This window comes from Dendrobates tinctorius, unplaced genomic scaffold (assembly GCF_039654945.1).
Source record: "Dendrobates tinctorius isolate UK_male_01 unplaced genomic scaffold, ASM3965494v1 ptg000012l, whole genome shotgun sequence".
Taxonomy (NCBI): domain Eukaryota; kingdom Metazoa; phylum Chordata; class Amphibia; order Anura; family Dendrobatidae; genus Dendrobates; species Dendrobates tinctorius.
Genome location: NW_027361680.1, coordinates 6,166,394 through 6,178,888, shown reverse-complemented (window position 1 = coordinate 6,178,888; position 12,495 = coordinate 6,166,394). Strand labels below are relative to the sequence as shown.

General features: G+C 46.2%; 1 protein-coding gene across 1 annotated transcript in view; it reads right to left on the bottom strand.

Annotated features, from left to right (window-relative positions):
* DDR2 (discoidin domain receptor tyrosine kinase 2) overlaps positions 1-12,495 on the bottom strand; it is a 1,077,249-nt gene that overhangs the window by 779,579 nt on the left and 285,175 nt on the right. Inside the window, exon 3 of the mRNA XM_073557968.1 lies at positions 10,753-10,854. Coding sequence (XP_073414069.1) covers positions 10,753-10,828 — 76 coding nt within the window. The 5' untranslated portion in view covers positions 10,829-10,854. The remainder of the gene's footprint in view (positions 1-10,752; positions 10,855-12,495) is intronic.

The window sequence follows — 12,495 nt, the reverse complement described above, 5'->3', positions numbered from 1 at the left end:
ATGCTCAAATGATGAGGCCTTTTAGGGACACTTGGAAAATCTTAAAGATTTCTATCTACAGGATACTCAAAACGAAGCATAAAGAAGGGAGTCAAGACAGCCTATCTGGTAAAACTGGAGGATTTGTTAAAACCTAAGAAAAAGCCGATGGAGATTAACAAGGTGAGATTTATCTCCACTTATAATGACAGGTGGCGCAAGGTGAAAAAGGCACTTGAAAAGTACTGGCCAATCCTCATGACTGATAAAACTTTGGAAAAGTATATTCCTAAATATCCTTCTATTACATATAGAAGATCTAATAATCTTAGGGACAAGCTGGTACACAGCTATCATGGTGGTCAAAAATTTGAAAAAGCATTTGGATCAAGAGGTCCTAAATGGGGATTTTTTCCCTGTAAAGACTGTATCGCGTGCCCCAATATGATGCAAGCGCTGTCATTTTTATCAAGTGATGGTAAAACATACGATATCACTCGACATATTACATGTAATTCAATTGGGGTGGTATATTATGCCACATGCCCGTGTAGGAAAGTATATGTTGGCATGACCTCCAGACCTCTTAAAGTGAGAGTGAGGGAACATTATAGGGATATTAGAAATGCCAAAGATGTTGAGGACAGTACCACCCTCAAACCAATTCCGAGGCACTTTAAGATGTCTCACGAATGCGATCCAAAAGTACTAAAGGTTATGGGGATAGATAAGGTCTTTATTGACCAACGGGGAGGAAATTGGAAAAGGAAACTGGCCCAACTCGAAGTGGAGTGGATATATAAGTTAAAAACTATACAACCATGGGGTCTGAATGAGGTCCTAAGCTTTGCCTCCTTTTTGTAAGTGTTTTTGTAGGTTATGTTTTTAGGTTTTTAATTATTTGTTTTTTAGTTTTAGCTCACACGACCATTCGGGTGTACCACAATTTCTATATATGGTGACCTTTCGGATTCTGGAATTCTAGGATACGGAGATGAGGATGAAAAAGTCGGGCAATTGCTACAAACAAACATGGACCCCTTTGTGAACATTGGTCCTGTTCTGAGATGAAGGTGTACAAGGACCTGCAAAGTCTTGGAGTCTTGGGATTGTCTTATATTTCATAGAGGAAGAAATCTATTTAGCTTGTCTGTTTCTTCTAGTGTATGCCGGCTATCATTCCTCTGTATGTATTTTATATGGTATTTTAACTAACAATGCCTCTCATTCTACTATTCTGTGGATGATATGTGCCCCCCCCTTTTTAGCATGGTCACTATGTATCATGTTCATCTTATATGGTGCATTGTGTGCAATTTTTGCTAACGTATTTTTTCTATCAGTGGACATCTACTTATGGGTATGGGTGGCATTGACCTTTAGTTTCCCTTCTATCCCTAAATTTGTGGAGGGTACATAATTATTATCAGGCACATTTTTCATCATGTGTACTGGGTATCATCTCCTTATAGGTTTTATATGGGACCCCATTCAGGAGTGCCACTTATTTCACTATTTTGATGTTTGATATGGCCCCCCTTTTTTTGTGCTGTGTTAACGCATTATGTCTACCCAGTATGTTACATCCAGTGCATTTATTATGTAATCTATACCTATTATAATTGATAGGTATTCATCTATTTACTTGGGTAACTATTTCTATGCCACCCTTTACCTCTAGCTCACAATGTGCTGTACATGTTCGCCGGTTTTGCCCAGGTGTTTGCTCTGCCCTTTTACACGTCGGGCCGAGCTCTGACCGGGCAGCCTGCGACGTTGTCGCACATGGTAGCCTTGGGAACGCGTCTTCTCTGGCACGCTCTAGCCACTCCCCCGCCATGACGTGTTGGTGTGGCAGTGGCTGGGCGGCCGGAGGGTGTGCCCTGAGGCGACATCACGAGCTGGAAGGCATGGGTAGGTGTCCCTGATGCCGGTAGGCATGCCTCTTTTGAGTGTTCCTCATGGAGGAAGGAACGCCTGCATTTGGGGATTAGACACTAAGGGTGGGCTGTATGTTTAGTGCGGCTAGCGTCATCATGGTGCCGCGTCATCTAGGACCTCCTCTGGCCTCTCCTCCACTATGAGGCATTGGATGGGAAGTGACTGGGCGGGCAACGGGCGTGTCTGAGTATGACGTCACACGCTACACACCGCGGTCTTGCCAGCACACAGATGGTAGAGATACATACACTAATGGCTTCCTATATAAGGTCACAGAGGTCTTGTAACCACAGTCACTTACTCCCCCAGGACGAAGCTCACGCGAAACGCGCGTCGGGGATTCACAACACCACTCATATCATATGTCTTATTATTATTATTATTATTTTTTTTTTTTTTCTTGCATGGCTTTGGTTTGGTGTATAGGGAGTGGGAGCAGCGTTAAGCAAGCACTTCATGGCTTTACATCAAATCATGGTGTGCCTAAATAGTTAACCTTTGCATGATGCGCCCTTTACATTTATTTGTATATCATCTTTTGTGATTGTATCTGCATTTCTGTTTGCCTTTCCTACAATTTTGATGAAATTAATAGCGGGTTGGATATTAGACTGGCATTGCAAACTAGTGCATGATTAACTATTTTTCTTGATGAGGGTTTATGCTCCGTAGATCAATCTCTCCCTTTTCTCCCTCCTGCCGGGATTATAATATGCATTAATTTATGTACATGATGCAAGAGTATGTATACATTTTGTGACACTATTTCAGCATCAAACATACTAATCTCTGTCTAGCAACATTTTGCATATTTACCTGTGGTGTTATATTGGGTATACCACTTTTTTTAATTTGTCTATGTGTATTTTTGTAATGGATTTAAAAAAGCTATGACACTTTTATATGGCTATAAGCTTCCATGATGTTCTTTATGAGTTGGATATTAGGTGGGAAGTGCCATCAATCTAAGGCCTATTTTGTTGTTTGGACCATGCATCTGTTGTGAGGTGCACCTTTCCACTCACTGATTGCTTGAGTACAAGGACAATGCGTTCTTTCACATGCACGTGGATGGCTTTTCGCGAAAAGAAGTGCCGACTGGGTAGGTCATAGCGTGGTACTGCGTAGGCCATGAGCTCGCGGAAATCTTTGCTTTTAACCAACCGGTAGGGCATCATCTCTAATGAGATTAGTTTGGCCATGTGGGCATTCAAAGCCAGTGTATGCGGATGAGAGGATGAGTACTTTCTTGTCCTACTCAGAGTCTCTGGCAGGGTGAGCTGGACTTGAGAGCTGCATATGGAGGAACTAGCGGTGGATATGGCAGACTGAGAGAGGGTTGGTGATGTTGATGGTGTTGGTGGTGTTGCTGATGGCCTAGATTCAGTCTTTCGTAGCAATACCATTGTGATTCCATGACTGCTTTGCCCTTGCGACGACACCTCGACATTTGCTGCTGGTGGTGTGCTAACCTGTGTGCTTACAGTGGGAGAAGCGATGTAGCGTTGCTGCCTACCTTCATTTGGAGCAGGTGCACATGTGGTATGTGAGGTTTGGTAGTCCGTCCACGCTTGCAAGTGCATGGTGGTTAAATTTTCTAAGCATGCAACTGGTATTCAAATTTCTCAGATTTTTCCTCGGCTAAAGGTCTTTGCACACTTCTTACAGATAACTTTTGCATGATCATTAGGATTTTGTTCAAAAAAGTGCCACACTGCACTCTTCCTACTATGGAAGACATTTTGAGACCTTGCACGCTGTGCTAATTTGACCGTCTGGCCAAGCTGTCCTGCAACTCTTTTGGTTTTTGTAACACGTTTTTGGACTGCTACGGTCATGCCAGATAACAGCTGTTGCGATGTCGTTGCCTGCTGCGGATCCTCCTCCTCCTCTTCTGAGCTATTGGCAGCGGCATCCTCTTCCCCCAGTGGATGCCAATCTGGGTCAACAACTGGGTCATCCATCACCTCCTCTTCAATTTCATGTGCACCTTCCTCTGTGTCACCGTGTAAGGTGGTATAGTATGCGGGAAGGGGCACCAGAGTTTCATCAGGGTCTGATTCTGCCTCAGTACACTGCGAGGACAATGTAGTGCTCTGAGTGAATGTATCAGCAGAAAAATCTAGCAGTGGCTGTGCATCAGTGCACTCCATGTCAGATTCATCTTGGACTGGGGAATTCACGATTTGACTTGATAACCCAGGCATGGTATGTGAAAAGAGCTCCATGGAGTAATCGGTAGTATGGCCTGCCACATCCTTCACTTTTGGTAGGGGTGAAGGACACAAGGAAAGGTGTTGTTCCTGACCAGGAGCCTCCAATGACAACTCAGTGCTTTTATTTTTTGAAACTTCAGAAGAGGAGGCGAGAGAGCTGGAGGCTGTGTCAGCAATGTAAGCCAAAACTTGTTCCTGAAGCTCCGGCATTAAAAGTGGTTTACCTACTCCCACAATAGAGAGCCTTTGAGGCCTTGTGGAGCCAGATGATGACGCAGGCTCAACACCTCCTGCGTTAGGTGCTATTGTGCTTTTGCCACTACCAAAAGATGCAACACCACAACCAGTACCATCAGGACCAGCTGGCAACCCCCGCCCACTTCCATGGCATCTTCCACCATACTTGCTCATTTTTGTGAAAATATACCCAAAATACCACCAGCTATATGGTACTGTAAAACAAGGTAGAAGGTGTATCTACTATAGGTGAGATTTTGAATCTCACTATAGATTTGAGGACGCTGAACTATTGTCTCAGGCCCAGAAGAGATTACACCTCAATGTAACAGACTGAAATTGGATGGTGTATGACAAGGTGTAGGGTGTCTATAGGATTGGTGAGAATTTGAATCTCACTATAGATTTAAGGACGCTGAACTATTGTCTCAGGCCCAGTAGAGATTACACCTCAATGTAACAGACTGAAATTGGATGGTGTATTACAAGGTGGAGGGTGTCTATAGGATTGGTGAGAATTTGAATCTCACTATAGATTTGAGGATGCTAAAGTATTGTCTCAGTCCCAGTAGAGATTACACCTCAATGTAACAGACTGAAATTGGATGGTGTATGATAAGGTGTAGGGTGTCTATAGGATTGGTGAGATTTTGAATCTCACTATAGATTTGAGGATGCAGAACTATTGTCTCTGGCCCAGGAGAGATTACACCTCAATGTAACAGGCTGAAATTGGATGGTATATGACAAGGTGGAGGGTGTCTATAGGATTTGTGAGAATTTAGATCTCACTAGAGATTTGAGGACGCTGAACTTTTGTCTCAGGCCCAGTAGAGATTATACCTCAATGTAATAGGCTAAAATTGGATGGTGTATGACAAGGTGGATGGTGTCTATAGGATTGGTGAGAATTTGGATCTCACTAGAGATTTGAGGACGCTGACATTGATGCTCTCAGTCCAAGTATGGACGCAGGCAGCCTAATAAGCAGGACTGCTGCACAGTGCACATGTAGGGAAGGTGACCTGATGGATGGGCGGACTTGTCAGAGTGGAGAAGGAAAGGTTTGCACAGTTTAGGTAGGTGTCAGTTACTACAGTGGGGAAACAGCTAGGAAAGTGTAGTGGACGTGCAGTACCTTGGGTTGACCATTAGAGGGCAGGGAGGAATGTGAGCAAAGGACTTGACATCAGCTTAGGGCTTAGGAAACCATTGGTCATGGGGGCTGGAGTTACAGGGAACCGGGAAAGGAATAAATTTGAAGGAGGGTTCCAGAAAGTTCCAGTCCCCAGGGGGAGCTCAAGTGACAGGAGGACTACGACAGTTTGTGCACTCTGAGGAAAACAAAACCAGGGGGACTGAGGAGAGAGAACATCAGGAGGGTGGTCCTGACAGGAAAGTACCGCAGTATAGACGAGGCACCGAGGTAAAGCATACTGTATTGAGAGAGATGACTGTTCAGTAAAAGTACTGTTGTTACGGGCCTAAGGCGGCCACAGTGATGGATCTGACAGGAGCGTCAACAGGTGAAGAGGGGACGGTACGTATATGTACGTCCCTGGTGTAAAGTACGGTGTGCGGGAAACGGCCCTGAAAACGGAGGGCCGATAAGTGAAGTGAAGTGAAGTGCGGTGTACTTCGGAGGCCATCAGGCGGACGGCAAGAAAATAAACTTGGACCTGTTGTACCCGACATTTGCCTCATTCGTGTCTCTGTTACATCTCTGAGAGAGAGACCACCCCCCAGCTCGGCCCACCGACCCTACACTTAGCGTAGTCGGCAGGATCAACGCCGTTAATACGTCATCTTCTGCGGCAGGCCTGCCCTAAAGGATGGAGAAAGATTTGGACAACGCTGCTTGGATTACAAATACCTGTGGATTACAATTTACCCACCTGTGGATTACAATTTGGGAGTGCTGTGGCGTATCTGCGTCACCAGCAGAAGATCCGGGGAGGTACCAGGACTGGTGCAAGATGGTGGTGATGCTTCAGTGCACAGGAGAGATCCAGGTGTTTGCTGTAGTTCTCAATGGACTGGGCCCCCTCCTATGTACCCCGGGGACCAGTGCTGTGTCCCGGGAGGCCGATGCTCCCTCATACTGGACCCTGACAAGTGGGTGGAAAGGACTGCCAATGCCCCACCCAGCAGAGGGAGTGGCACAGAGCAAAAGTTTGGCTGCGGCTGTCTGGCGCCATTCGAGTGCTGCCCACCGGACGGTATGAGATGTTGCGGGTGTCGAGGCATCAGCCGCCTGGAGTGGCAATGGCGGCGGGATATTGAGCTGCACCAGAAAGTGACATCTTCGGAGCCACGAGCAGGCAGCAGGATGGTGAGCTGGGAAGCGGCGCCTGTGCGGAATCAGCGGCAGCGGCCACCCAGAATACCAGCGGAGAATTTGACCACGGAGCCCCTAAGCCTGGAGGCTAGCCCCGTCAGACAGCAGGGTGAAGAGAAGAAACTGTGGAAGGAGCTGCATGATGACGTAACGGAGGCTGCGGCGCCGGGGAAGGTGAGAGATCCTCCGGCCCCGCCAGTGGCTCCGCAAGCGGCCCCCACCATTCAGCTGCAGCACGCGACAGCCTGTGCACCAAAGAGGCCGGTCACAGGAGGCCCTTCCCTCAATGCTGAACTGAGCGGGGCCTCCATTCCTGAACCACTCCGCCCGGAGATGCCACGCACGGTGCCGCCGGAGCGGAGCCTGATCCCAGAGGGCGCTGTTGCGCTTCCGCTGCAACCAGCGTCCTCATTTGTCAAATCGGTCACTACTCCGGCCCCGGCTGAAACATCGAGTGCGGCCTACCCTGCGGCCGCGGTTATGCCAGAGTTGGAACCGGCTGCGGCCTATTTGGCCAGCCCTGTGCACCCACCCACCGAGAACCCGGCTGCCCGCATTCACCATTCGGCTCCAGCAGCTGCTGGGCCGCAGAAACCATCGGCTGCCTCTGCCCTGCCCTCTTCTTCGGCGGAGCCCCGCCCATCGGACTCTAGAGCCTGCGCTGTACCCTCCGTTTGGGTTACGGAGGTTATTAAGGGGAAGAAGGCACGGGAGCAAGCGATTTGGAAACAGTTGCATGAAAAGGGAGAGGCAGGTATGGCGGCTAAGAGATCGAAGGGACGGCTGGTGTACACCAACGTGGCAAAAGGCTACGGTTTCATCCGAGATCAGACTGGTCAAAAGGTTTATGCTAATGTGGCCTCCATACGTCATGGCCAGGCTCTGAAGGAGGGGGACTTAGTGTCATATTATAAAGAATACTGCCCCCGCGGATATTATGCGGTGGCAGTACTGGCAGAGCCCCAAGAATGCGAACCCCCGTAAAGAGGACTGTAGCGGACACTCCTTACACCCCAGGAGTTCCACGGCTGTGTGACCCCTTGCTGCCGGCCACTAGGAAGTGGCTTGGACTTTCGAAATTTCGTTGAAATGTTTTGTAAAATTACAAGGACAGTTTGCGTCCGAGTTAAAAAAAAAAAGGGGTTTAATATAGAAGTTTGGTTTTTTTTTTGTTTGTTTGTGGTATTAAGCCTGGCAAAGCGGGGATGTCAAGAAGAGGGAGTGTCCTTGTCCAAGGAAGGGGGGGGAAAGGAGAACATGTGATGTTTTATTGTTATATGTTGATTTTAAAAGCAAAAGAAAATTTAAAAAAAATGGGTACTTGTGCTATTATAAAGTTGTTTGATGTATAATATGCAAAAGTAAAATGCAACAGGTCAGGGTGAGGGAAGGTCTGAGGGACCAACGGGAAGTGTGAGATCTGAAGGGGGGTCTACGTGTGAAGAGGGTCTGGGAGGCCGAGACGCCGACCATGACATGTAATTGAAAGAAAGGTACAAGAGGTGGAAGATGTGAAAAAGACAGCATTCCTAGGTCAGGTCCCCGACACCACGGACACCCCTGAAGGAGAAAGATGGACGCCGGCAATGATCTGGTAGGTGTGAGGCCTCGATCATGGAATACCAGACAGTGGAAGGTAACAGAAGGGGAGAGTAGGGGAAGGTACATGCCATAGAGAGAATATAGGTGTACCTCGCCCAGTTTGAAAGACGTTGTCATGTGGCATGTGCGCTGGTAAGTAGCAGTAGGCTACTCAGAGCATGGTGCTCCCAGTGTGGTTCGGCCCCCGCAGGTAGTGGGTTTGGCCCAACAACTGGTCTGACAACAGAGTGTAGGTGAAGCTTCAGAACGACGAAGGCAGGGATGACGATTGTCGAGGATGACAATAGACAAAGGAAGGGAGAGTGTAGGGAAGGTGACCTGACAGACAGACGGACTTGTCAGAGTGGAGAAGGAAAGGTCTGCACAGTTTAGGTAGGTGTCAGTTACTACAGTGGGGAAACAGCTAGGAAAGTGTAGTGGACGTGCAGTACCTTGGGTTGACCATTAGATGGCAGGGAGGAGTGTGAGCAAAGGACTTGACATCAGCTTAGGGCTTAGGAAACCGTTGGTCATGGGGGGCGGAGTTACAGGGAACCGGGAAAGGTATAAATTTGAAGAAGGGTTCCATAAAGTTCCAGTCCCCAGGGGGAGCTCAAGTGACAGGAGGACTATGACAGTTTGTGCACTCTGAGGAAAACTAAACCAGGGGGACTGAGGAGAGAGAACATCAGGGGGGGTGGTGCTGACAGGAAAGTACCGCAGTATAGACGAGGCACCGAGGTAAAGCATACCGTATTGAGAGAGACGACTGTTCAGTAAAAGTACTGTTGATTACGGGCCTAAGGCGGCCACAGTGACGGATCTGACAGGAGCGTCAACAGGTGAAGAGGGGATGGTACATATATGTACGTCCTCGGTGTATGGTATGGTGTGCGGGAAACGGCTCTGAAAACGGAGGGCCGATAAGTGAAGTGAAGTGCGGTGTACTTCGGAGGCCATCAGGCGGACGGCAAGAAAATAAACTTGGACCTGTTGTACCCGACATTTGCCTCATTCGTGTCTCTGTTACATCTCTGCGCAGTAAGAGAGGGACCACACCCCAGCTCGGCCCACCGACCCTACACACACACAAAAGGGTGGAAAAATGAACGCTTGGTAACTGTGCAGAAAAGAGGAAGAAAAGTATTTTTGCTTTTAAAAAAGCAGTTTGCACAGCAGTGTGCAAACAGCAATGCAGCTATCAGGGAGCCTTATAAGGCAGCCTAATAACCAACAGAGCTGATGCACAAAAATAGAGCCTCCCCTGTCACTGCACACAAACTGTTGTGTTGTAAGTGGAAATCGCTAAGAGCAGAAGTAGTTTTTTGGTTCTTCTTCCCTGCCTAACACTCTCCCTACAGAATCAGCAGCAGCAGCTCTCCCTATGCTAAAATCGGCATAAGTAAGATGGCGGTCGGCGTTCACACCCTTTTATAGCCCCTGTGACGCCACAAAAAGCCAGCCAATCACTTGCATGCCCTTCTCAAAGATGGTGGTGACCGATGCCATCGCGTTGCCCACAGTGTGCGTCCTCCTTCATTGGCTGAAAAAGGGCGCTGGAAGCATCTTTTGAAACGCGACTTTGGCGCTCTGGTCGCTGACCTCGTGGCCGACCTCACGCTATGGTTGGGTTTCGTTTCATGAAACCCGACTTCAGCGAAAGTCGCCGACTTTTGAATATGACCGACCCTTTTCGCTCAGTTCTAGTCTCTACTTCTCTGGTACCTAGCCTGTCATGTCAAGAAGCAGCGTGCTGTCTGCATCTCAAGATCTCCTTCTCTACTCCCCCCTTATCTCTTCTTACCACAACCGCATACAAGACTTCTCCCGTGCTTCCCCCATACTCTGGAACTCTCTGCCGCAACACATCAGACTCTCACCCTCAACGGAAACCTTCAAGAAGAACCTGAAGTCCCACCTGTTCCGACAAGCCTACAGCCTGCAATGATCCTCGGTCTACTGAACCACCGCACAATCTGCTCTACCCTCTCCTACTGTATCCTCACATATCCCTATAGACTGTGAGCCCTCGCGAGCAGGGTCCCCTCTCCTTATGTACTTGTGTGTCCCTTGTCTTATACATGTTTATTATACTTGTCTATATTTCCCCTTTTCACATGTAAAGTGCGATGGAATAAATGGCGCTATATAAATGCATAATAATAATAATAATAATAATAATAATAATTGATAAGATAGCAGCACACACACTCAGCCAGGATTTTCCAGTAGTGTGGCAGGATTCAGCTACGACCGCCCCATTTATTACAGTAGTGCCACTCCAGCGCTGCAATAAAAGAAATGCTGGAGTGGTGCTTTAAACAGGTATGTACTCATTTAATTGTATTTTATAAAGTGGTCCTCATGAGATGAAAATACTCTATATTTAACCTGTAAAAATACGTGTAAAGTTAGCTTACGTTGGAGTGTGTATGATGTTCCCAGCTCCATAACACTCACCTGGGTTGACTTGTGATTCTACAGAGCTTAAGAGTTGAAGTAGTAATATTAATATTATTTGCTTTCCCGTTGTCATCTTTTAGCAGTTGAATTAAGAAAAACCTGCAAAAAAAAAGCAATCATGAGATTTTTAATATTATTTCATTAGTTTTCTTTTTCATTGAGGTGTTGTTTTGGATACTAGTAACATGTTAGTGAACTTGGGAGGACCTATCTACCTGCTTTGAGAATTCAGCACCTTCGTATCATCATTGTTTTTATTTAGCGAGGGCCTGTCAGTTCTCCTGCTGCATATGTTTTAGTAAATTTCCTCTCATATAAGGATTCTGTAGTATCTCCTGTTATAGCTGCTTTGTGTCATACCTCTGTTATTACTCCTAAATATTTTTGAATGAAATGACTAATAGACATTACCAGTTAGGGTGTGTCCTTGCACTGTTTACCACTGTTAATTAGTGCTGACATTGTAAGACTAAATCTCGACACGGTAATGTAAAGTACTCAGCACTGCAAATTTCAGAAATTTTTTTTTTTTTTTCATTTATAATGCAATCCACAAAGTGTAACCTTTTGACCCTTTAAAATGGGTCAGTCTCAAACTCAGATTGCAAATGAGGATAAATCTAGCGTAGGTCACAGTGCTACAGACAGCCAGGGGTGTGATTCACATGTTTACAACAAGTTCTGTGAGTGAAACCATTCCCCCTTTTTCAGGTCAAATCCATGTCTGCAGTGCTACTTCTTCCCCACCACCCTACCTCCACCATGCCCTTCTTTCACCTATCAAATATAACTCACTGTAACCAAAATAAAGCAAAATTGTCCTGTAAGTGATGTAAAACATGTTCTCTGCAGTCCTGTGTAACACCACAAATAACACACTGTGTACCTCTTACCAATGATGTGGTAGGTTTGATATAAGTACACTGACGAGCAACAGGTAACAATGTTTTAAACTTTTGACTTTCAGGCACCATATCTCACCCTCCTCTACTGCTTCGAACTTGAGACTACCGTAATTTTTATAGACAATTCTCTTGGTTATCTCATCACACATTTGATTTGTAACTATTCAGCATATGATTAGTTATGTAGATTTTTTTTCATGTCACTACACTGTTACTGTTTTGCTCCTGGTGGTGGAAAAATCTTTTTTTTCCTGTATACTATGAAATACAAACTGTGCTCACATTTCCTAATAGCTCAGTGTGTTGTTAGGTTAATTCCCAAGCAAAAGTATCACTGGTACGAATCGAGCATCAGCCATGAAGCAGATTTCCCAAATAAAGATAAACACCATCATCAAGCTCATCTATAGTGGTGACTCAGTCAAGGAAATGCCAAACTGCATAATGTGAATGCCATGACAGTTGGAAAAATGTGAAATTAAGTCTATCCATCCATTCAAAAGGCAAGAGGTGGATATCCAAGGCAAAATATCGGAGTCAAGAAGCTCATCGCAAGGTCTATCAGTTCTGGCACGACAAACACAGCAGGTGGCTTGTATGTTTCATAATGGTAAGATCACAGATGTCCATGCAAGCACCATTCAATGCACCTTACACAAGTCTTGAATAGTTCCTGAAAAAAGGTGAAGAAGCCTCGACTTCAATATCGTGATTAGAAGCGTCTGCATGAAAAAAATACTTAAAGTGGACAGTAGAAGATTGGAAACAGGTGATTTGGAGCAATGAAATGAAAGTCAATGCACTAGGCACTGATAGGTACAAATGGATCTAGGAG